This window comes from Pelobates fuscus, chromosome 12 (assembly GCF_036172605.1).
Source record: "Pelobates fuscus isolate aPelFus1 chromosome 12, aPelFus1.pri, whole genome shotgun sequence".
In the NCBI taxonomy this organism is placed as follows: domain Eukaryota; kingdom Metazoa; phylum Chordata; class Amphibia; order Anura; family Pelobatidae; genus Pelobates; species Pelobates fuscus.
Genome location: NC_086328.1, coordinates 3,140,801 through 3,161,898, shown reverse-complemented (window position 1 = coordinate 3,161,898; position 21,098 = coordinate 3,140,801). Strand labels below are relative to the sequence as shown.

The following is a 21,098-nucleotide window of genomic DNA, read 5'->3' as shown; positions in this document are numbered from 1 at the left end:
CGTGTGCTAAGAATAATGCAAGACAAGGACCAGTAAAGCCACCAGGAGTTCAGTTTATGGGGGGACTCCCCATGTCCGATCTACAAATAGACTTTACAGTGATGCCTAAATCGGGTGGACATCGTTACCTGCTGGTAATTGTGTGCACCTATTCAGGCTGGGTAGAAGCATGTCCTACTCGTACAGAGAAAGCAGGAGAAGTTGTGAGATTCCTGCTACGAGAAATAATACCCCGATATGGACTACCCTGTTCTATAGGATCGGACAATGGTCCAGCTTTTGTTCACCAGTGCCTACAACAACTGACTCATATGCTTGGTATAAAGTGGAGGCTTCATACTGCATATAGACCCCAGAGTTCTGGTAAGGTAGAGAGAATGAATAGAACTATAAAGAACCAGTTGGCTAAAATGTGTCAGGAAACCCAACTTAAGTGGAACGTTCTCTTACCCATAGCTTTATTGCGAATCCGCAGTACCCCTACCAGAAGGATGGGCCTCTCTCCTTTTGAAATCATGTATGGGCGACCACCTCCCGTACTTGGTAACTTAAGGGGGGACTTGAGTCAGTTGGGAGAAGGAATTACCCGGCAGCAGGTTGTAGAGTTGGGTAAGACTATGGAGGAGGTACAGAAATGGGTACAAGATAGATTACCTGTGAATATTTATCCCCCTGTTCATAGTTATCATCCAGGAGACCAAGTGTGGATTAAAGAGTGGAATAATGTACCGTTAGGGCCCAAGTGGAGAGGTCCTTATGTTGTTCTTTTGTCTACCCCTACAGCAATAAAAGTAGCAGAAGTGACTCCGTGGATACATCACTCCAGGGTTAAACCAGCAGCAGTCGATTCTTGGCAAATTACAGCAGATCCAGAGAATCCCTGCAAGATCCGGTTGAAACGCACTACTCAGTCGGAGTAACGAGGAATTATTGTGGATTACAAATTTTATTGTTACAGGTGTGAGTGAGAAGGCCATAATAAAGCCTGTCCGCTTACCAACACATAGTGTATAAGCCAGGAAAGTCTCGAAGGGACACCTGTGAAGATGAGCAGAACTCCATTCCCTGCAGCCCTCACATCCTGGAAGCTGAGGCGCCATCGCACGGACGAAGACTGAGGATGACGGCGAAAGATGTGCTTTTGATAGTGTTTATTTATATGTGTTTTTATATTCAGGAAGGTAGAGGTACCGACACTCCTAGCTGTGAGGTATGCATTAAGACTACGAGAACAGGTAACCATATTTCCCAAACCCTAATTTGGCATTCACAATACGAATGTAAAGGAGATGTATCGAGATGTAGATACTTAAATATAGATTATAGTGTGTGCCATTTAGGAGTAGGAGAACCTAAGTGCTTCAGTCCGGAGTATCAGCCTCGTACAATTTGGTTGACTCTCAGGAATGGAGATCCTCAGGGGACCCTAATTAATAAAACGGTGTTAGAATCCGTACATTCTTCGGGTGTTCTGCTATTTGATGCGTGTAAAGCGATATCGAGTGGTAGAAAGCCGTGGAATGTATGTGGGGATCTTAGATGGGAGAGGACGTATGGGTCTAACGATAAATATATTTGTCCCAGTAGCAAAAATAAATATGTAAGTCCTAGATGCCCAAATAGAGATTATAACTTTTGCCCATATTGGTCTTGTGTGGGGTGGGCGACTTGGGGACAGACAGTAGATAAAGACATGATAGTGACTAAGTTGCCGACTAGCCCTTATTGTAAGTCTATGGAATGCAACCCAGTCCATATACTTATTAATAACCCCGACAAGTTCCTAGATAAGTATGGAAATTTATTTGGGTTTCAGATATACGGGACGGGTTTAGATCCTGGGACATTATTGTTTATAGGAATAGAGACTGATACGGTATCCTCCCAGACTCATCAAGTATACCATTCCTTTTATGAAGAGATGAGTATAGATAATAAGATCCCCCATAATGCTAAAAACCTGTTCATTGACCTAGCTGAGAGTATTGCCGGTAGTCTTAATGTTACCAACTGCTATGTGTGTGGAGGTACTAACATGGGAGACCAATGGCCTTGGGAAGCAAAGGAGGTAATGTCCGGTTCTGAGGCAGTTGACCAACTAATATCTACACAAGCCGATTATCATTTGAGTGTTAGAGGTAAATCTGAGTGGAGATTAAAGACCTCCATCATAGGTTATGTTTGCATAGCAAGGAAAGGAATAATGTATAATACTTCTGTAGGAGAATTAACTTGTCTAGGGCAAAAAGCTTATGATGATGATACTAAAAATACAACTTGGTGGTCGGCTTCAAATGTCTCAGAACCATCTAACCCGTTTGCTAGATATGCCAGTTTAAAGGATGTGTGGTTTGATTTATCCATCACATCTACCTGGAGAGCCCCAGCAAATTTGTACTGGATCTGTGGTAAGAAAGCCTATTCGGAGTTGCCACAGGACTGGGAAGGGGCATGTGTGTTGGGTATGCTCAAACCATCCTTCTTCTTGTTACCGATTGAAACAGGTGAGACTTTAGGTGTTAAAGTGTATGATGTGAATCATAGGAAGAAAAGGGGACCCTTAGAGATAGGCACCTGGGAAGATAATGAATGGCCTCCCCAGCGTATCATAGATTATTATGGGCCAGCCACGTGGGCAGAAGATGGTACCTTTGGTTATAGAACCCCAATTTATATGCTCAACCGTATTATAAGATTACAGGCGGTGGTTGAGATTATTACTAATGAGACCTCACAAGCACTCAATCTTCTAGCGAAGCATAATACCAGGATGAGGACAGCAGTGTACCAAAATAGATTAGCCTTGGATTACCTTTTGGCAGTAGAGGGAGGTGTATGTGGGAAGTTTAACCTGAGCAATTGCTGTCTTCAAATAGATGACGAAGGGCAAGCAATAGCTGAGCTTACTAGCCATATGGTTAAACTAGTGCATGTGCCTACTCAGGTATGGAAAGGGTACAATCCAAGTAGTTGGTTTGGTAGCTGGTATGAGTGGTTTGGAGGGCTTAAGGCAGTGGTAGGTGGAGTCCTACTGATTTTACTGTTGTGTCTACTCCTACCGTGTCTTATACCCTTAGTAGTTAGGTCTGTGCAAAGCCTGATAGGAAGTATAGCAGAGAGGAAGGCTGCTGCACAGATAATGGCGATATATAAGTATAAGGCTCTAGATCAAGGAGAACCAATGCAGGAAGATGAGTGTTAAAAGATTCACATCATAAGATAAGTCTGGTCTGGTTCATGGTAACCTGAGGTATATGCAAACCAAGGTTAAGTGATGCCTCAAGTAATTGTGAAATATCAGAGGCATCAAAGGGGGGAATGTGATGTAATTCCAGTAAAATACAAGTTTAGCAGGCTAAGATTGCCACAAGGCATATGTATGTATATGTGTTTGTAGTATCAGTTAGTTAATTACACGTAGCTAAGATACTGTCATCACTGTACTGACCAGGTGCAGGAATGTAAGAACTGGAATTACGCGTCCCTCTCCTTTGTATCAGATGAGCCACGTGGTTAGACCGGATGGATGAGTTTAGACTCTATTCATTAAATAGGTTAAGGGTATGTGTGGGTGTAGTTAATTGTGGGAGGAGCTACAGTGCTATATAAGGAATGTACTCTATGTATTCAGTACTCAGACTTTGCTGTATTTTGGTGACGCTAGTCCCTCTGAGTCCCGATCGGTGATCCAATAAAGAATCTCTTCCTTCCTGAAGAAACCTGTGTCCATCTCTCTGTGCTTGGCTTCCGTCAGTTTCTCCGGTATCACTAGGACTGTGTGTGTATAGAGACTGACCCCTCTAGGACTGTGTGTATAGAGACTGACCCCTCTAGGACTGTGTGTATAGAGACTGACCCCTCTAGGACTGTGTGTATAGAGACTGACCCCTCTAGGACTGTGTGTGTATAGAGACTGACCCCTCTAGGACTGTGTGTATAGAGAGACTGACCCCTCTAGGACTGTGTGTATAGAGAGACTGACCCCTCTAGGACTGTGTGTATAGAGAGACTGACCCCTCTAGGACTGTGTGTATAGAGAGACTGACCCCTCTAGGACTGTGTGTATAGAGACTGACCCCCTCTAGGACTGTGTGTATAGAGACTGACCCCCTCTAGGACTGTGTGTATAGAGACTGACCCCCTCTAGGGCTGCGTGTATAGAGAGACTGACCCCTCTAGGACTGTGTGTATAGAGAGACTGACCCCTCTAGGACTGTGTGTATAGAGAGACTGACCCCTCTAGGACTGTGTGTATAGAGACTGACCCCCTCTAGGACTGTGTGTATAGAGACTGACCCCCTCTAGGGCTGTGTGTATAGAGAGACTGACCCCTCTAGGACTGTGTGTATAGAGACTGACCCCTCTAGGACTGTGTGTATAGAGAGACTGACCCCTCTAGGACTGTGTGTATAGAGAGACTGACCCCTCTAGGACTGTGTGTATAGAGAGACTGACCCCTCTAGGACTGTGTGTATAGAGACTGACCCCTCTAGGACTGTGTGTATAGAGACTGACCCCTCTAGGACTGTGTGTATAGAGACTGACCCCTCTAGGACTGTGTGTATAGAGACTGACCCCTCTAGGACTGTGTGTATAGAGACTGACCCCTCTAGGACTGTGTGTATAGAGACTGACCCCTCTAGGACTGTGTGTATAGATACTGACCCCTCTAGGACTGTGTGTATAGAGACTGACCCCTCTAGGACTGTGTGTATAGATACTGACCCCTCTAGGACTGTGTGTATAGATACTGACCCCTCTAGGACTGTGTGTATAGAGAGACTGACCCCTCTAGGACTGTGTGTATAGAGAGACTGACCCCTCTAGGACTGTGTGTATGGAGAGACTGACCCCTCTAGGACTGTGTGTATGGAGAGACTGACCCCTCTAGGACTGTGTGTATGGAGAGACTGACCCCTCTAGGACTGTGTGTATAGAGAGACTGACCCCTCTAGGACTGTGTGTATAGAGACTGACCCCCTCTAGGACTGTGTGTATAGAGACGGACCCCTCTAGGACTGTGTGTATAGAGACGGACCCCTCTAGGACTGTGTGTATAGAGACTGACCCCTCTAGGACTGTGTGTATAGAGACTGACCCCTCTAGGACTGTGTGTATAGAGAGACTGACCCCTCTAGGACTGTGTGTATAGAGACTGACCCCTCTAGGACTGTGTGTATAGAGAGACTGACCCCTCTAGGACTGTGTGTATAGAGACTGACCCCTCTAGGACTGTGTGTATAGAGAGACTGACCCCTCTAGGACTGTGTGTATAGAGACTGACCCCTCTAGGACTGTGTGTATAGAGACTGACCCCTCTAGGACTGTGTGTATAGAGAGACTGACCCCTCTAGGACTGTGTGTATAGAGAGACTGACCCCTCTAGTGTGGTGGAATCTCGGTAAAAATAAATTTAGTAGGCCGAGATTACCACGTGGCATGTGTACGTGCATATGCTGACGTATCGATCAGTTGGTTGCACGAGGCAAGATACGATCAGTAGTGTACGGAGCATGTGCAAGAATACAGGATATAGTATTCCCCCTCCTCCATTGTGCTGGACAAGCCATGCGGTCAAACAGGAAGTTAATTCTTATTTGTGTTGATTGGTTAAGAGAATGTGCGGGTGGAGCTTAATATGGGAGGAGTTATATGCCTATATAAGGAGCCTGCACTATTGTCCGGGGCTCAGAACTTGCTGTATTTTGGTGACATTAGTCCCTCTGAGTCCCGATCGGTGATCCAATAAAGAATCTCTTCCTTCCTGAAGAAACCTGTGTCCATCTCTCTGTGCTTGGCTTCCGTCAGTTTCTCCGGTATCATTTGGTGCATTGGCCGGGAAGCTCATCGTTCAACGGTAGCTGAGAGGCAGAGGCGTGAGACGGTCTATCTTTGCCCACGTTCTCTACGGCTGCACCCCTGAACTTCTGCGTGGACCTCCCTTCGTCTCGGCGCCACTGGTCTGTTGTCCAGGAGATCATCGGCCTCTACGTGAGAAGTGCTGGGGTGTCCCCGTCGATGAGTGTGAACTCAGGTTCAGGAACGAGGAGGTAAGACAACTGCTGTTTTAGACGGCAGGACCCACTAGGGGTATACCGATTGTGCGGTAGGCCCAAAGGGGTTTTGAATCTGTGTATCTGCCCCCTCTGTCGGAGGGAAGGAGCGAAGGCGCACCGCTCGATCGAACGCTCTTTAGTCAGACCGTTTGATTTTGTTAGTCAGGCGGGGTCCTGGTGTAAATAGCCCTAGCCGGACACCGGTGTCTTGTCTAGACTAGCGTTCTAGGGTGTATATTACGTTCGCTAGGTCGGAGGGACCGGGAGACTAAGCGGCGCCTGTGTAAATTCGGTTCGCTAGCTCTCAACCTATCTGGGCTAAGTGGGAAGGCGTGTAAATTTGGAACCCACTAGACTTTTGATAGTGCGACTAAGAGGCGCCTGTGTAAATTCGGTTCTCTAGCTCGCTATATGTGGTGATTGGGCAGTGTGGCTAACCAAAACGGGTGTATATAGTTTTAGGTAGTCCATCAAGGTACTGGCCAATAGTTTAGTTGGGAATTGTAAATGTGTTAACGATTGTTTAGTAAAGTGTATATCTTGTTAGATAGCGCGAGCTCAGCCGTCTAGCGAGAGTGTTAATAGTGTGTTGCTGTATTATAGTGCACGGTACCATAACCCTGTATATTTACTGACACTGTATATAAGTACTAATCATTGTCGTCCATTGCATGTTTAACACCATAACCACTAATAATTGTATTGTGACCTTAACTTGTGCTTTGACCTATGCTAACCGTACTGTAACCGCTATTTGTAAAAGACGATGTTACTGGGGTGTGTTATAGACGGGTAATTCGTATATAGAGAATTATAGCGTGGGTGACTGTATAGTTACGCCAAAGGGCATAATATTGATTATATAGTGACTGGTGTAGCAGCTGTGTGTGTACGGGAGTGTTTATTGTTATTGTGTACGTTTCACTTGGTAACCGTACCACGTGGTGCTGTTGCCAGAGGAAACGGGTGTGACTGTTGAATAGTACGCGTGTATAGTATTCGTTGTCAACGACGTTCCATTGTTAAGTATGGGTGCGTCGCAGTCAACGATCCCGGATCCCTTAGGTTGTATGGTGAAGAATTTTAAAAAGGGATTCAAAACTTGTGATTTTGGGGTTAAAATGTCTCCTGTACGTTTGGTCACTTTGTGTACTAGGGAGTGGCCTACTTTGGTTGCGGCATGGCCGCCACGTGGCAGTTTGGATCCAACTCTGGTACAGCGTGTGGTGTAATCACCAAATTAATATAAATATTACACAAGGATCGTCTACATTAAAAGGTATTTATTTAGAAGGCAACACACAATACTATAACATACAGCCCAGACCCACGGAGCAACAACCCTTTTAAATCTATCTATCTATATAGTAATCCCTTTCCCCACACGTTTGATCTCACCCACGGTTAGGCCTTCACATCTAGTAATGGCTCACTGCTGCAAGTCCAACATCACATTCACCAAGGAAGAAAAGGAAGCAATAGAGTATAACATGGTTCACCAAGATAGCACATGGCGTCTGCTCAGTAGCACAGCCAAGAAGGAACAGAGAGAAATGAAGATAGAGAGGAGTGGCTATCTCTCTCCTGACTTGTAAAGGTATTGAATTACCTACTTAACATACCAAAGGGTAAAGCTTATCCCCCTGTAAGAAAGATCTACATGAACGTGATCACATGACCCCTGGTCACCATGTTAGTTTGATGACAGAATGTCACCACACAGCGCTTACACGTGGCTGTATCAGGTAGGCCTGAACTTTACGGCCAGTTTCCTTATGTTGATTGTTGGAGACAGGCCGTAAATGACTCGCCAAAATGGCTCCGGACATGCCACGAGGAGCAATGTCGCCTCATGGTAGCTAGGACTTGTTCGTCCACTAGGACTGGTGTTAGGCCCATTTTGGACACGCCCCCTGAGTCTGAGATCCCTATGCCGCCCCCTTACTTTCCGTTAAGAGGAAGTGACGCAAATGCAGGAAGACCTGCAGCCCTCCCCTCATTACCCCCATCCACTTCCGCTTCCTCCTCCAGTACAGGATCCACCCCCCCTCGTACTAAATCTCCCCTTCCGGAATCAGAACCAACCCCCATTAAAAACGAATATCCTGATTTGGCGCCACTTCAGACTTCCGGTCAAGCTTCATCTAGCTCGACTCGAAGTGTTCTATTTACAACCTTTTCCCAAAACCAAGCTCCCACATCCCCATACCCTATTTCTCCCCGACTGGAACCTATGACTGACGCCCCTCCACGTAGCCCCATACAGACCCGACAGTTGACCGGTGCCCAACAATTAAAGCACTATCAGATGCCTCTTCGTCTGAATCCCGGGTCAGCCTATATCGATGCCGCAGGTCAAATGGCACACGCTGACCCTGTCTTCGTATATGTCCCATTTACTACAACCGATCTTTTAAACTGGAAGACCCACAATTCCTCGTATACTGAGAAACCACAAGCTATGACTGATCTGTTCACCTCAATAGTACAGACACATAACCCGACATGGGCTGATTGCCAGCAGTTATTAATGACTTTATTTAACAATGAGGAAAGGACAAGAATAAATCAAGCAGCCATTAAAGCATTAGAGGATAAAGCCCGTACTTTAAACCAAGCTAATCCATCAGCATGGGCCGCAACACATTATCCCAACACCGATCCCGATTGGAACGTAAATGGTGCTGATATGGTTCAACTCAGAGCCTATAGAGACGCTATAATTGCTGGCATGAAAGCCGGAGGAAAGAAAGCCATTAACATGTCGAAGACAGTTGAGGTGATTCAGAAAAGCGATGAAGCGCCCAGTGTCTTTTATGACCGATTATTGGAGGCATACCGCTTGTATACCCCCTTTAATCCGGAAGACGCAGATAATTCCCGAATGGTGAACTCCGCCTTTGTCAGCCAAGCTTACGGAGATATTAAGCGCAAGCTACAAAAGTTAGAAGGGTTTGCAGGTATGTCAATCACCCAACTAATGGAGGTAGCGAATAAGGTTTATATGAATAGGGAAACAGAAAGCAAGAAGGAGGAAGAGCGCAGGATGCGTAAAAAGGCTGATATGCTAGCGGTAGCGATCGCAGGCGTAGATAGACGGGGCCCAGATAGAGGCGATTGTAGATGGAGTAGGGAGCCTTTGAGTAGGAATCAGTGCGCGTATTGCAAGGAAGAAGGGCATTGGAGGAACGAATGTCCGCAAAGAGAGCAGTACGAGAGAGACCAACCCAGGGCAGGCTACGGAAACTTTAGAGGCAGAGGTAGAGGAGGCCCCGGAGGGAGTAATGGTTATAGAGGGAGTAATGGGAACAGAGGAAGTGTTAAGGAAGACAGGTATATTCCAGCAGCGCAAAGGTCCCGCGATAGAGAAGGTAGGGACTTCGTAGGATTGGCTGACACGGTCATGGAGGACTATTGATACCGACCGGGCTCCATCCCCCTTGGTCGAGCGGAGCCTATGGTCGATGTATCAATAGGGGGGAAAAGGAGTGCGTTCATGATCGACACTGGTGCTGAACATTCAGTGGTGACTAATCTAGTTGCTCCTCCATCTGGAAGGACTATTACTGTGATAGGAGCAACTGGAAGAAGTGCTGAAAAACCGGTTCTTAAAAGTCGACTCTGTACATTGGGAGGCCACGTAATCAAACATCAATTCCTTTATATGCCTGAATGTCCAGTCCAATTGCTGGGACGTGATATGCTGTCAAAATTACAAGCGCAGATTACGTTCCTACCAAATGGAACAACATCTTTAAAGTTTAATGGACCTTCAGGTATCATGACATTATCCGTACCAAAGGAAGAAGAGTGGCGACTTTATACAGCGTTGACTAGCCAAAACCCTAGGAGTGATGAGACATTATTTAACATACCAGGAGTTTGGGCAGAGAACAACCCACCAGGACTGGCCCGCAATATTCCACCTATAAAAATTGAACTAAAACTTGGGGTTTATCCAGTGAGCCTAAGACAATACCACATCCCGCAGAAGGCTAAGAAGAACATTCAATCCTATCTGGATAAGTTCATACGGTATGGTATCCTAAAATTCTGTACTTCCCCCTGGAACACCCCATTGCTGCCTGTTCAAAAGCCCGGTACAGATGAGTATCGACCTGTGCAGGACTTGAGAGCAGTCAATGATGCGGTTGTTAGTATACATCCAGTCGTACCCAATCCATATAACCTGCTTGCTTTAATTCCGGGCGGGGCTACTTACTTCACAGTCTTAGATCTCAAAGATGCCTTCTTTTGCCTCCGAATTGCCGCAGAAAGTCAATGTATTTTCGCTTTCCAATGGGAGAACGCTGTAACGGGCTCAAAACGCCAAATGACTTGGACAAGACTGCCCCAAGGGTTTAAAAATTCACCTACCCTATTTGGTTCAGCCCTAAGTCAAGATCTACTGGATTTCGAGTCCATCCCAGGAGAGTGTGTATTGTTACAATATGTAGATGACTTGTTGATAGCAGCAGTTACAAAAGAAATCTGTCAGCAAGCAACGCACGATCTACTGCACATTCTCTGGAAGGCAGGATACAAGGTGTCTAGAAAGAAGGCTCAGTTGTGTTTGCCAACTGTCAAGTATCTGGGATTCCATATCTCTGAAGGTCAAAGGATTATGGGGCCAGAGAGAAAAGAAGCTGTCTGCCAAATACCAATACCCAAGAATAGAAGACAAGTGCGAGAATTCTTGGGGGCAGCAGGCTTCTGTAGGATATGGATTCCCAGCTATGCGATACTAGCAAAACCTCTGTACGCAGCTATCAAAGGTACAGAGCACGACCCCTTCTTATGCACCCAAGAACAGCAAACGGCATTTGAAGATGTGAAGAAGGCTTTGATGAGTGCCCCAGCATTAGGTCTACCTGATCACACACGACCATTCTACTTATATGTACACGAGCAAAGAAGAATGGCTGTGGGAGTATTGACACAGTACTTGGGATCATGGCAAAGACCTGTTGCCTACATGTCTAAACAATTGGATGCAGTGGCCAGCGGACTTCCACCTTGTCTAAGAGCAGTAGCTGCAGCCGCCCTGCTAGTAGCTGAAGCCGATAAACTCACTCTGGGTCAAGAACTTTATGTACGAGTCCCACATGCAGTACAGACGTTGTTGGATTACAAAGGAAATCATTGGTTTAGTAACAGCCGTATGACCAAGTGTCAAGCAATGTTGTGTGAAAACCCCAGAGTGCATTTAGAGACTGTAAACACCTTAAATCCAGCTACCCTTTTGCCACAACCTACTGAAAGTCAACATGATTGTTTGGAAGTAATGGATGAAGTATTCTCAAGTAGACCAGATCTTCGTGATTTTCCCATCCAGAACCCCGATGTTCAATATTATACCGACGGCAGTAGTTATGTGAAAGAAGGGATCCGCTATGCAGGATATGCAGTAACAACAATAGACAAGGTGATAGAAGCTCGGCCACTGGCGAAAGGAACATCAGCACAAAAGGCAGAATTAATAGCACTAACACGAGCGTTACAATTGGCTGAAGGTTTAAGAGTGAATATCTATACGGACTCTAAGTATGCGTTTTTAACCACTCATGCCCACGGAGCTTTGTATAAAGAAAGAGGACTACTGAATTCAGAAGGAAAAGAAATCAAATACGCAGCTGAAATCCTACAACTATTGGAAGCAGTGTGGGAGCCGAAAGAAGTCGGTATCATACATTGTCGAGCGCATCTGAGAGGAGATGGTGATGTAACCAAGGGAAATCGGATGGCAGATAGTGCAGCTAAGCGTGCTGCTGAATCAGGAAGACAGGAGTATGTGGGGCATATAGCTGCTCTTATACCAACTCCACTGTCCCAATGGACTCCAGTTTATACAGCTCAAGAAGAGGAGTGGTTAAAGACTGAACCGGGAAAGTATCTGGAGAACAAGTGGTATCAGCTAGAAGATGGAAGAATAGTCATACCAGCATCACTAGCGGTAGAAATTGTCCAAAATTATCACAACGGGACACATTCTGGGAGAGACAGTACTGAAGAATCTCTCAGAAAACATTTCTACATACCAAGATTGTCCAACTTGACTCAGGCCATTGTACGAAGATGTGTAACGTGTGCTAAAAATAATGCAAGACAAGGACCAGTAAAGCCACCAGGAGTCCAGTTTATGGGGGGACTCCCCATGTCCGATCTACAAATAGACTTTACAGTGATGCCTAAATCGGGTGGACATCGTTACCTGCTGGTAATTGTGTGCACCTATTCAGGCTGGGTAGAAGCATGTCCTACTCGTACAGAGAAAGCAGGAGAAGTTGTGAGATTCCTGCTACGAGAAATAATACCCCGATATGGACTACCCTGTTCTATAGGATCGGACAATGGTCCAGCTTTTGTTCATCAGTGCCTACAACAACTGACTCATATGCTTGGTATAAAGTGGAGGCTTCATACTGCATATAGACCCCAGAGTTCTGGTAAGGTAGAGAGAATGAATAGAACTATAAAGAACCAGTTGGCTAAAATGTGTCAGGAAACCCAACTTAAGTGGAACGTTCTCTTACCCATAGCTCTATTGCGAATCCGCAGTACCCCTACCAGAAGGATGGGTCTCTCTCCTTTTGAAATTATGTATGGGCGACCACCTCCCGTACTTGGTAACTTAAGGGGGGACTTGAGTCAGTTGGGAGAAGGAATTACCCGGCAGCAGGTTGTAGAGTTGGGTAAGACTATGGAGGAGGTACAGAAATGGGTACAAGATAGATTACCTGTGAATATTTATCCCCCTGTTCATAGTTATCATCCAGGAGATCAAGTGTGGATTAAAGAGTGGAATAATGTACCGTTAGGGCCCAAGTGGAGAGGTCCTTATGTTGTTCTTTTGTCTACCCCTACAGCGATAAAAGTAGCCGAAGTGACTCCGTGGATACATCACTCCAGGGTTAAGCCAGCAGCAGTCGATTCTTGGCAAGTTACAGCAGATCCAGAGAATCCCTGCAAGATCCGGTTAAAACGCACTACTCAGTCGGAGTAACGAGGAATCGTGTGGATTACAAATTTTATTGTTACAGGTGTGTGAGTGAGAAGGCCATAATAAAGCCTGTCCGCTTACCAACACATAGTGTATAAGCCAGGAAAGTCTCGAAGGGACACCTGTGAAGACGAGCAGAACTCCATTCCCTGCAGCCCTCACATCCTGGAAGCTGAGGCGCCATCGCACGGACGAAGACTGAGGATGACGGCGAAAGATGTGCTTTTGATAGTGTTTATTTATATGTGTTTTTATATTCAGGAAGGTAGAGGTACCGACACTCCTAGCTGTGAGGTATGCATTAAGACTACGAGAACAGGTAACCATATTTCCCAAACCCTAATTTGGCATTCACAATACGAGTGTAAAGGAGATGTATCGAGATGTAGATACTTAAATATAGACTATAGTGTGTGCCATTTAGGAGTAGGAGAACCTAAGTGCTTCAGTCCGGAGTATCAACCTCGTACAATTTGGTTGACTCTCAGGAATGGAGATCCTCAGGGGACCCTAATTAATAAGACGGTGTTAGAATCCGTACATTCTTCGGGTGTTCTGCTATTTGATGCGTGTAAAGCGATATAGAGTGGTAGAAAGCCGTGGAATGTATGTGGGGATCTTAGATGGGAGAGGACGTATGGGTCTAATGATAAATATATTTGTCCCAGTAGTAAAAATAAATATGTGAGTCCTAGATGCCCAAATAAAGACTATAACTTTTGCCCATATTGGTCTTGTGTGGGGTGGGCGACTTGGGGACAGACAGTAGATAAAGACATGATAGTGACTAAGTTGCCGACTAGCCCATATTGTAAGTCTATGGAATGTAATCCCATCCATATACTTATAAATAACCCCGATAAGTTCTTAGACAAATATGGCAATTTATTTGGGTTTCAGATATACGGGACGGGTTTAGATCCTGGGACATTATTGTTTATAGGGATAGAGACTGATACGGTATCCTCCCAAACTCATCAAGTATACCATTCCTTTTATGAAGAGATGAGTATAGATAATAAGATCCCCCATAATGCTAAAAACCTGTTCATCGATTTAGCCGAAAGTATTGCCGGTAGTCTTAATGTTACCAACTGCTATGTGTGTGGAGGTACTAACATGGGAGACCAATGGCCTTGGGAAGCAAAGGAGGTAATGTCCGGTTCTGAGGCAGTTGACCAACTAATATCTACACAAGCCGATTATCATATGAGTGTTAGAGGTTAATCTGAGTAGAGATTAAAGACCTCCATCATAGGTTATGTTTGCATAGCAAGGAAAGGAATAATGTATAACACTTCTGTAGGAGAATTAACTTGTCTAGGGCAAAAAGCTTATGATGATGATACAAAGAATACAACTTGGTGGTCGGCTTCAAATGTCTCAGAACCATCTAACCCGTTTGCTAGATACGCCAATTTAAAGGACGTGTGGTTTGATTTATCCATCACATCTACCTGGAGAGCCCCAGCAAATTTGTACTGGATCTGTGGTAAGAAAGCCTATTCGGAGCTGCCACAGGACTGGGAAGGGGCATGTGTGTTGGGTATGCTCAAACCATCCTTCTTCTTGTTACCTATTGAAACAGGTGAGACTTTAGGTGTTAAAGTGTATGATGTGAATCATAGGAAGAAAAGGGGACCCATAGAGATAGGCACCTGGGAAGATAATGAATGGCCTCCCCAGCGTATTATAGATTATTATGGGCCAGCCACGTGGGCTGAGGATGGTACCTTTGGTTACAGAACCCCTATTTATATGCTCAACCGCATTATAAGATTACAGGCGGTGGTTGAGATTATCACAAATGAGACATCACAAGCGCTCAATCTTCTAGCGAAGCATAACACCAGGATGAGGACAGCAGTCTACCAAAATAGATTAGCCTTGGATTACCTTTTGGCAGTAGAGGGAGGTGTATGTGGGAAGTTTAACCTGAGCAATTGCTGTCTTCAAATAGATGACGAAGGGCAAGCAATAGCTGAGCTTACTAGCCATATGGTTAAACTAGCGCATGTGCCTACTCAGGTATGGAAAGGGTATAATCCAAGTAGTTGGTTTGGTAGCTGGTATGAGTGGTTTGGAGGGCTGAAGGCAGTGGTAGGTGGAGTCCTACTGATTTTAATGTTGTGTCTACTCCTGCCGTGTCTTATACCCCTAGTAGTTAGGTCTGTGCAAAGCCTGATAGGAAATATAGCAGAGAGGAAGGCTGCTGCACAGATAATGGCGATTTATAAGTATAAGGCTTTAGATCAGGGAGAACCAATGCAGGAAGATGAGTGTTAAAAGATTCACATCATAAGATAAGTCTGGTCTGGTTCAAGGTAACTTGCGGTGTATGCAAACCAAGGTTAAGTGATGCCTCAAGTAATTGTAAAATATCAAGAGGCATCAAAGGGGGGAATGTGGTGGAATCTCGGTAAAAATAAATTTAGTAGGCCGAGATTACCACGTGGCATGTGTACGTGCATATGCTGACGTATCGATCAGTTGGTTGCACGAGGCAAGATACGATCAGTAGTGTACGGAGCATGTGCAAGAATACAGGATATAGTATTCCCCCTCCTCCATTGTGCTGGACAAGCCATGCGGTCAAACAGGAAGTTAATTCTTATTTGTGTTGATTGGTTAAGAGAATGTGCGGGTGGAGCTTAATATGGGAGGAGTTATATGCCTATATAAGGAGCCTGCACTATTGTCCGGGGCTCAGAACTTGCTGTATTTTGGTGACATTAGTCCCTCTGAGTCCCGATCGGTGATCCAATAAAGAATCTCTTCCTTCCTGAAGAAACCTGTGTCCATCTCTCTGTGCTTGGCTTCCGTCAGTTTCTCCGGTATCACTAGGACTGTGTGTATAGAGAGACTGACCCCTCTAGGACTGTGTGTATAGAGAGACTGACCCCTCTAGGACTGTGTGTATAGAGAGACTGACCCCTCTAGGACTGTGTATAGAGAGACTGACCCCTCTAGGACTGTGTGTATAGAGAGACTGACCCCCTCTAGGGCTGTGTGTATAGAGAGACTGACCCCTCTAGGGCTGTGTGTATAGAGAGACTGACCCCTCTAGGACTGTGTGTATAGAGAGACTGACCCCTCTAGGACTGTGTGTATAGAAACTGACCCCCTCTAGGACTGTGTGTATAGAAACTGACCCCCTCTAGGGCTGTGTGTATAGAGAGACTGACCCCTCTAGGACTGTTTGCTAATCTCTCCAAACATGTAATAAGCCAAACTCAAGGGAAATCTCCGTTTCCAAGTAAATTATTTGTACAGGAGCCTCTGGTCACATCCTCATTAAAGAAAATTTGTAGAAAAGTTCCCCGATCCTGTCCTGTCTACCTCTTAATGGTCACTCAGTGTCTGGAGCCGATATATCTGTCATGGTTACTGCAGCTTTCTGTATTCTACGAGGTGGGACAGAACTTTAGTATTTCTTATTGAAATATTCTGGTTCCTGTAATGGTTCTGTCCTTAGCGACATGTTAATGTCTTGGCCTGTACTGTCGTGTAGAACTCCTGAATTCTCATGGTCATGTGTCACCTGTAACCTTCACAGAATAGACGCCCCTTCCTTGCTGTCACAGCTGTGCTCCGTGTGAGTCCCGAGGGGTGCAGGGCTCGTTATTCTGGGATACCACGCGTTTGTACAGCTAAAGGCTGCAGTTAAATTGCTAATAATGGTCTGTTTCTTTCTTTACAGTCTCCCAGGATACAAACGTTCCTGTGCCCGTGCCACAATGCATGCCCGGTTGCTGTCGGGGCATCTTCAGCGGCATGGCTGGCGATGTATTTGTTCTCCCCAGCGAGCATCATCCTCAGATGTGCAGCCTTTGCCCTCTCGTGCCCAAGTGGTCATCTGTGGTGGAGGAATAATGGGGGCTTCAGTTGCATACCACCTTGCCAAGCTGGGCTGGCATGACATCTTGTTATTGGAACAAGGAAGGTAAATGATATTAGATTATGCCAAGCGCAGCTATCCATTCCTGCCAAGCATCTACCCTTCTCACTTATACTGTTTTTTTATTTTACTTTTTTTTTCCAAACGTGTTTTTTCCTTTTGTGCTTTATTTAATAAACTGTGATTTGTTTAAAACTGCCAAGTCCAAAACCAACAGGTTTTATTCAAATCCTCCCTGGATATGTCCTCCCTGGTTCCTTGTAGCAAAATGGTCTGACCCCTGATTGTGTTTCTGGCTCCTATTAATATTGGTATTCTCGAGCCCCCAGCGTAAGGGAGCTATCTCTTATCTCACAATATCCCAGTAAATGGAAGACAGCGGTCCTTTCCCCGAACGCACACTGGATATCCTCGATCTGTCATTCCATTGTGTGTATTAGATGTGCTCATTTGTTCTTGTACCGTTGCAGGCTGTGAATTGTATGTCGCTTTTTCCTGCAGGTTGGGGGCTGGTTCCACGCGATTCTGTGCCGGCGTGGTTAGCACCGTGAAACATATCTCCATAGAGACAGAGATGGCCAACTATTCCAATACACTGTACCAGCAGCTGGAGCAGGAGACTGGAGTCCCCACAGGTGAGAATAGTGTGGAATGATGTTCAGGGTTAACCCTGGTCTCACCAGGACTCAGAGCTCTTTGGGTCTCTTTGGTGTGTTTGCGGGGGAAACACTCCATGCTGCCGGCCACCGGACGCCCATTCTGCTAACTCTCTGACAGTAACAACCATCAACCAAACTGTTTTACAGTTTTTTGTTTTTTAAATTTTTATAATTTCTATGGCGCGGTGCTTTAAAATTCTAAAAAGAGGATATTTGAATATAACAGACGAGGTGAAGAATGCTTTCTCTAGCAGAGCGCTGGGCATAGCGGGTGAGGTTGCTGTGCCGGGGTGAAAGCGTGACTGACGCCTCGAGTGAGCTTTGATTGCTTCTGCTATATCTATAGCAATATATAGGAGAAAACGGGGGCTTGCTGCACTCACCTGAATATGCATAAATAGGGTGCTGCTGGGAGCCAATCTATACAATAAAAAATAAAATCCAGTGCACTCCCTTATCCACTAAACAGTAACTTCGGTGCTGACAGATTTTGTTAGTATTTTAAAAACACATAATCTATGCAAAATGAATAGGGGTTTAGTTACATTATATGATCATACCTTGCATAAGCCTGCCACAACGTCAATGAACGTCTTCTTCTTTTTTATTATCTAGAGCAGTAGACAGGGCCCAATTCCAGTATGAGGTATCTTGAGCGGGGCAGACGAGAGCTGCAAGGGCAGTTTGGGGAGAGGAAGTGATGTAGATAAAGTGAGCTTTGGTTTCCGAGGTAAGATAGATGTAATATAATGAGTGAGGGGCACATTGACAGCGCAGGTTAGAAGATGGTGGTCAGACTGAGGGAATGTTGTGTTCGAGGGTATTGCCGGCTGTGTGTAGGGGAGTTGATCCATTGAGTGAGGCCAGAGGAGGAGGTGATGGATAGACGCTGTTGAGTTGTTGGGTAGGTTATTAAGGATGTTGAAGTCACTGAAGATGAGACGGAATGTCAGAGCAGAGACAGTGTTTTAAACACCTGGAAGCCTCTGTATAAATAGCCCAATGGAGGAGATTTAAATATATTGTCTAAAAGGTGACGTGGACTTTGCAGCAAACAGTGAGAGCTGTGTTTGGAGACTCGGTTACAACCAATCTGTGTGACTGTCTGTCTGGCCAGTTAGAGGAAATCCTGGTCAGAGATTTATACCAAAATGAGCACCGTGGGCACAAAGCTAGCTTTTAAAGAGCTTTCTCCAATAACATCTGTAAAATGTGCTTTACTGCTGTGTGCTGTCGGAGGGGAAGGATGCGCAGAGTGCGGCATTGCGGAGGCGCAGAGTGTGGTGTTATAAGAGAAATTTCTGTTAACACCGTCACTGCTAGAAACGGCCTGCATTTTGCTCTCTCTGGTGGTGTCAGTCCAGTCCAGCCCTTTAGATGGTTTCTTCCTTTTTTATTAAATTTTGGTTTGAACCTCCAGGAGTTCTTTTCATTATAATAGAGATAATAGCTCCCTCACACTCAGCGCCAACCACACTGAACTATCCAGAAAGATTTTGTACAGATGGTACTTAGTACCCACACGCCTCAAACGAATATATCCTGAGGCCTCTGACAAATGTTGGCGATGCACCTCTGCAACCGGATCAATGATCCATATATGGTGGACATGCCCAGAATTACTTCCCTACTGGGCAGCGATAACCAGGTTGATCCAAGACAGCACAGGCATTCACATACCACAAACCCCAGATTGTCTATTGCTCCACAACTACCCACCCGAACTTGCTAAAGCAACTAGGTACCTAATTTACCAGATCAATATAGCGGCCCTAGCTCTGATCAGCAGATCATGGAAAAAATTAGGGGCACCAACCCTGCCACAATGTAAACAGCTCATAAACGCAGCCCGATTCTACGAATTGGCAAGCAGAACAGCTCTTCTTTCTGGAGAAAAGCCTGGCAAGTCTGGGAGACCTTTGAAAGCAGCAACCCTCCCCCTGCCATGTTACAGGACACTGTTCAAAGTCTCGACAGCTGAGTTCATCATCATAGATACCTTACTATCTGTACAACTACATGTAATAATAATACAAAAAAGGAATGTGTATCAAGAGGTATCATACATCCGGATAAGCAAGAATACACCATGATACAAAATGTTTTTACAAAAAGCATAGAAACTCTCTGTGACGAAGTGCCCTTCGCCACTTGTGCCTGGAGGGGACTACTGGCTAGCCTCCTGCCTTCCGACTATGGCCCCTGCGCTGATAGCTGTATTTTCCTTTGCAGAAAGGTTTATTTGGGTATTTCTGCCGGGGCGTTCGGGACTTTCAGTATGTGAGTAGTGCTACCCCAGATAGCTATGCCATGGAGCCTATTCGTGTAACGAAAGACTATGGAAAAGACTTTGGCTCCATGGTGATTGAATTGTATGTATGTGATCTGAGTGCCATTCAATAATAATGTGCACTCAGATCTAAGCTATCTGGGGATATCTTGCATGTATATGTTTTATGTAATAATTGTAACATTGTATAATTTAATGTCTTTTTGTAACCATGTGGTTAATGGAGTCTTGCCTCTGTACTGGGAGATAATTTGATTACATCCCAATTATCTCCAGGATAGAGAGGAGGGGTTGTGATGTCACTGTGGGAGTGTTTTGTTTGTTGTGTCTGTGATTGGTTGTACTGTGTCCCAACCTGTGGGATGTCCCCTTTCATGGGGACTTGCATAAAAGCCAGTGTGTGGTCATTAAAATCAGATCATCTTGAACCTTTCTTGAAGCCTTGGCTCATGTTTGGGGGAAGGGATACCTACACTCTGGGGATTGCTATAATCACTTACTTCCAAGAGTAAGCTCTTGTAAGAGCTTGATTTGTTCCTGCTACGCTCTCTGAATTTAGGAGAGGGTCACCCACTGAGAGCTGGATCCTGGTCGTGGATCCAGGGTGGGTGGAGACGGCGAGACCCCGGCGCAGCGGTATCGCTGGAAGTGGGGTCTGCAGTGCTGATGGTGTCGGTTGGAGTGCTCGGAGTCCTCAGCGAGCACTAGGAGCATCGATTGGCGGAGGTACTCAGTCGGAGTGCCAGCGGTCCATCACACTCTCCTTTAAAGCTCTAGATAGGACATTTATTGATTAAAACAGTTACTGGATAACTCGAGCTTAGGCTCTCTACCTCACTACCCTCCCCCCCCCCCCACCCCCCCCCCCCCCCCCAATCCAAGTTAAAAACATGTATATAAAATCTGTTTAAAGTGGACAAATGTGTTGAGCATCTATATAATCGCATGACGGAAACATTTTCTTTCTGTAACCATAGAAACGTTGTACTAATGATGGCCACTGTAAACTTGAAAATTGCTTAATAAAAAAAATAAATAAGCGATAATAGTACATACTGAGCAATACATTTATAAAAAATACCTAATAGGGCTACTGGTAGTGACCAGGCTGGCAGGTAGGTGTCTTCCAGTGTTGGCCAGGCTGGTAGGTGGGTGTCTACCGGTGTCGCCCGGCTGGGAGGTGGGTGTCTGCCGG

At 45.4% G+C, this 21,098-nt stretch overlaps 1 protein-coding gene across 3 annotated transcripts in view; it reads left to right on the top strand.

The window, feature by feature from the left end:
- PDPR (pyruvate dehydrogenase phosphatase regulatory subunit) overlaps positions 1 to 21,098 on the top strand; it is a 47,719-nt gene that overhangs the window by 7,198 nt on the left and 19,423 nt on the right. The window contains exons 1-4 of one of the 3 annotated variants that reach the window (XM_063437996.1): positions 16,380 to 16,467; positions 16,568 to 16,651; positions 16,757 to 16,999; positions 17,456 to 17,589. In XM_063437996.1, the coding sequence (XP_063294066.1) occupies positions 16,794 to 16,999; positions 17,456 to 17,589 (340 nt within the window). In that variant the 5' untranslated portion in view covers positions 16,380 to 16,467; positions 16,568 to 16,651; positions 16,757 to 16,793. Of the gene's footprint in view, positions 1 to 16,379; positions 16,652 to 16,756; positions 17,000 to 17,455; positions 17,590 to 21,098 lie in introns of those variants that run through there. The other 2 variants (XM_063437995.1, XM_063437997.1) reach the window with 2 other exon arrangements.